General features: G+C 40.3%; 1 protein-coding gene and 1 non-coding gene across 3 annotated transcripts; both read left to right on the forward strand.

Annotated features, from left to right (window-relative positions):
• The first annotated feature begins 248 nt into the window (after positions 1-248).
• Positions 249-2986, forward strand: LOC113314254 (BTB/POZ domain-containing protein At3g50780-like). 2 transcript variants are annotated; one of them, XM_026563037.1, is made up of 3 exons: positions 249-370; positions 930-1083; positions 2013-2986. In XM_026563037.1, the coding sequence occupies exons 2-3, from the start codon at positions 973-975 to the stop codon at positions 2628-2630; spliced, it is 729 nt and encodes a 242-aa protein (XP_026418822.1). In that variant the 5' UTR covers positions 249-370; positions 930-972; the 3' UTR covers positions 2631-2986. The 2 variants fall into 2 exon arrangements, with proteins under 2 accessions (XP_026418822.1, XP_026418821.1); XM_026563036.1 differs by lacking the exon at positions 249-370 and having other exon boundaries at positions 670-1083.
• Positions 2987-3176: 190 nt separating this feature from the next.
• TRNAS-AGA lies at positions 3177-3258 on the forward strand. The gene has a single exon. It is a non-coding gene; the product is annotated as a tRNA-Ser (tRNA).

The raw sequence follows: 3258 nt of genomic DNA on the forward strand, positions 1-3258 counted from the left end.
TAAAAATAACTGTCGGGGTGACCGAGCGTTGGAAACTACCCTTTGGCGGCCTAGGGCTAAGCCGTCAGCGTCTGAGTTTAGAACGTTTGCCGATGACGTTTAGCCGTGAGCGTCTCAAATACAACTGCACGACCTAGCCTTAGCTGCGCACTTCTTCTTCGGCCGCCCGGTTCATTTTATCATAGTGGGAAATCCACTTTTCCCATACATATGGCTTAACAGATAATTTGAGCAGCCCCCATTTGGGAATTCAAAGTTGGGGTGAAAACGGGAAACTGAATCCCGAATAAAAACGCAGGTCGCCGAATAAGGTCATCAATTTTGCTGGCGTTTTAAGGGAAAATATATAGCGGCAAAGGATAGAATATTTGTAAGTCAGCAATTTCTGTTCCTGTTTTTTTCAAAATTAGGGCAGCAGAAAGCATTATTATGGCTTCTTCTTGTGTTCATCTGCTACGTTTTGCTTCAATCCATCCTTGTAATCATCATTATCAACGACAAACCTTCAGAAAACCCGCATCCTTGATGTATGTCCACCCCACATCATCTCTGATCTGGGCTTCTTGCTCTTTTCCTAATCCCCAGCTAATCACCCAGAAATACAAATTCCAATTTCTCTCACCTAAAATCCAACAAAACCCTAACTTTTTCTTCGCATCTTCTTCAACAAAGAGTACAACAGTCTGTATGGCAGCATTATATGAAGCAAATACTACTGCTTCAGAAATTACTCCAAAAATTCCAGCTATAGAGATATCAATTTTAGTATTTGTGTATATCATCCCTTTCTTGAACCGATTAAGTCTACTTTCCAAATTCCCAGTTTTAAGATTGGCAATGAATCCTGTCCTAGCAATGCTACGATTTTATCAATTGATACCAACTCTTGGTTTAATTGGGTTTCTTGCTTTATTTATTGGTTTTCTAAGATACCGCGGGCGGAATCTGAGTAAGCTCGACTCGCTACAAGCAATGATTATGGATTGCCTGGTTGTTGTCGCATCCTTAATTCGCCCATTTTTGCTGAACACGGATCCTTTGGCCAGAGGAGCAGCATTGGGGTTCAAGTTTCAATTATTAAGTGTGAGTATTATGATGTTTATGTCCTACTTTGCTTTCTCTGTGCGTTTATGGGTCTTGGAATTGGATTCCAAAGGAATTGAATTCACATCCAAAACATTAACGTTTGTTGAGGTAATTTGTTTACTTTTATTTTTATCCCGGAATCCTGAGCCTGTGCAATGGAAATCTATCATTTTGGAGGGAATCAGATTCCCAGGAATCAAAAATCTTTGATTTGCACTGTTTTGTTCAAGGAATTGGGCTCATTCTCCAGGAATTGGATTACCTAGCATTCGATTCCTTGAACCAAACATGCTATTAATGTGTTGGCCTAGAAACATATGCTTTATATCTTTCCCCAAAACCCAATCTCTCCCGAAATTCAGCATAAAGCACACTTGTTCTCCAGAGTTACACCTCTATGATTGTCTTCGAGTCACAGTGGAGTTATGATGCATTGACAAAAATGGATACCTTTGTAGGGATTATAAAAATCCAGATGTTGCCACTAGGGAAGTTGGACATGTTATTAGAGCTGGTAATTGTTGACAGAGAAGATCTGCTTCTTGAATCTCCATATCAGTGAGCCTTCTCCTAGGGTCAGTGTCCAAGCTCCATCTCTATATAACTCAGCAACCCACCCTTCTTGTTCCTAGATACTTCGAACAAACCTGGGAATTTCAGCTTGAGAGGGATGTCGGCATTCCAAACATCCATCCATCTGGTTCCTCTCCATTGATACCTTGTGAAAATGTCTCCAGCCTGTTAGTAATGCCCCTTCACAAGCTGGTGCCATAAGTTTGCATAACTTCCCTTGCATCCCAGCCATTGTCTTCCAATATTTATCTGCTAGAATTTGTCTTGCATTACTGTCTCAAGCGAATTCTTTCGTCTAAGGTTTTCTGTTCAGCACCAAGTGAATGCAAATTCTTCTACTTCTTGATTTGCAGGTTCTTGAATTACTCACTTTCCAGACATGCATACATGCGTGTTTAAAATACTTAGAGGCTGTCCCGTGGATTGTAGCGCGTCCCTCTATTAACACACTTGAACACATCATAGGGGTAGTTCTTAAGACTGATGGATATGAAGGTAGACGTGCGGGAAAATCCTTCGTGGTGGAACTTCTAAGATCAAGAGATTGTCTTCTTAGTGACGTGAATTCTGCTGAAACATACAACAAGAGTATATTATCCTCATGTCAAAGATGTGTAGATTCACTGCTCAAACTATTTAAGAAAGCTGCAGATACTGGGTTCGAGGTGAGCTATTTGTGTAAGACTTTGGACAACCAAATATATTTAGAAGTCGATAACCTTTTATGGTTGTTTGACATTCTAGTAGATAGGCAAGCGGCTGAGGAGTTCGCGTTAATGTGGGCTAAACAACAAAAGCTGGCAGACCTACACACAAAATTCTGGACGCCCTCACGCCGTTTCATCAGCTGCATAACAGTGCGATTGTTGGTTGGTATAGGAAAAGTGGAAATTCTTCTGACGGAGGACACCCGACAACTATTATTACTGACATGGGTTCAGCCGCTGGTTGATGACTACGCTTATTTATGAAAACGTACTACATCAGTTGACCTGAAAGTGGCGGAAGAAAATATTGAGAGGATCATATTAGAACTTACACCAGGAGATCAACAGAGTGTATATTTGAGATGGTTTGGATGTTTCTTGAAGAAAGGTGATGCCTGTCCAAAACTTCTAAAAGCCTTTGAAGGCTGGAGCAGAAGAACCGTTGGTGAAACACCTTTGCTCTCTTTTAATAATGAATGACATGAATTTGTATTGTATAGTGTTTAATTACTTGCTTTCCTCTTGTAATTTATTCAAAAGCGGAAAACTCACAAAAGTTTGAATGTTAATATTTTTCCTTACAGTTTCTCGCGGAGTAAAAACATAGGTCCTTGCTTATACAGCAACAACTTGTAGTTGTTTTTTGTTTTTGTTTTTGAAGCATAGCAGTAACTTTAGTTTTTTCTAGCATTTTTCAAGTTTTGTTTTTTGAGTGCACAGACTTTTTCTTTGTCATGGCAAATAGCAAATATAAGTTTTCATTAGTAACGCCTCGCATTAAAAGTTGCCTCGCATCTAACATCACATCAAGTGGACGTGTCGGAGTGCTTATCGGGCATGACTAGAAATCATGTGGGCTCCGCCCGCGCAGGTTCGAATCCTGCCGTTCACG

Source organism: Papaver somniferum, chromosome 9, assembly GCF_003573695.1.
Source record: "Papaver somniferum cultivar HN1 chromosome 9, ASM357369v1, whole genome shotgun sequence".
NCBI lineage: Eukaryota > Viridiplantae > Streptophyta > Magnoliopsida > Ranunculales > Papaveraceae > Papaver > Papaver somniferum.

Bases quoted from the DNA above. Each gene is read 5' to 3' on its own strand.
- LOC113314254 (XM_026563036.1), top strand. From the start codon at position 688: ATGGCAGCATTATATGAAGCAAATACTACTGCTTCAGAAATTACTCCA. The intron at 1,084-2,012 runs GTGAGTATTATG...CTTGATTTGCAG, and splicing joins TCAAGTTTCAATTATTAAGT to GTTCTTGAATTACTCACTTT.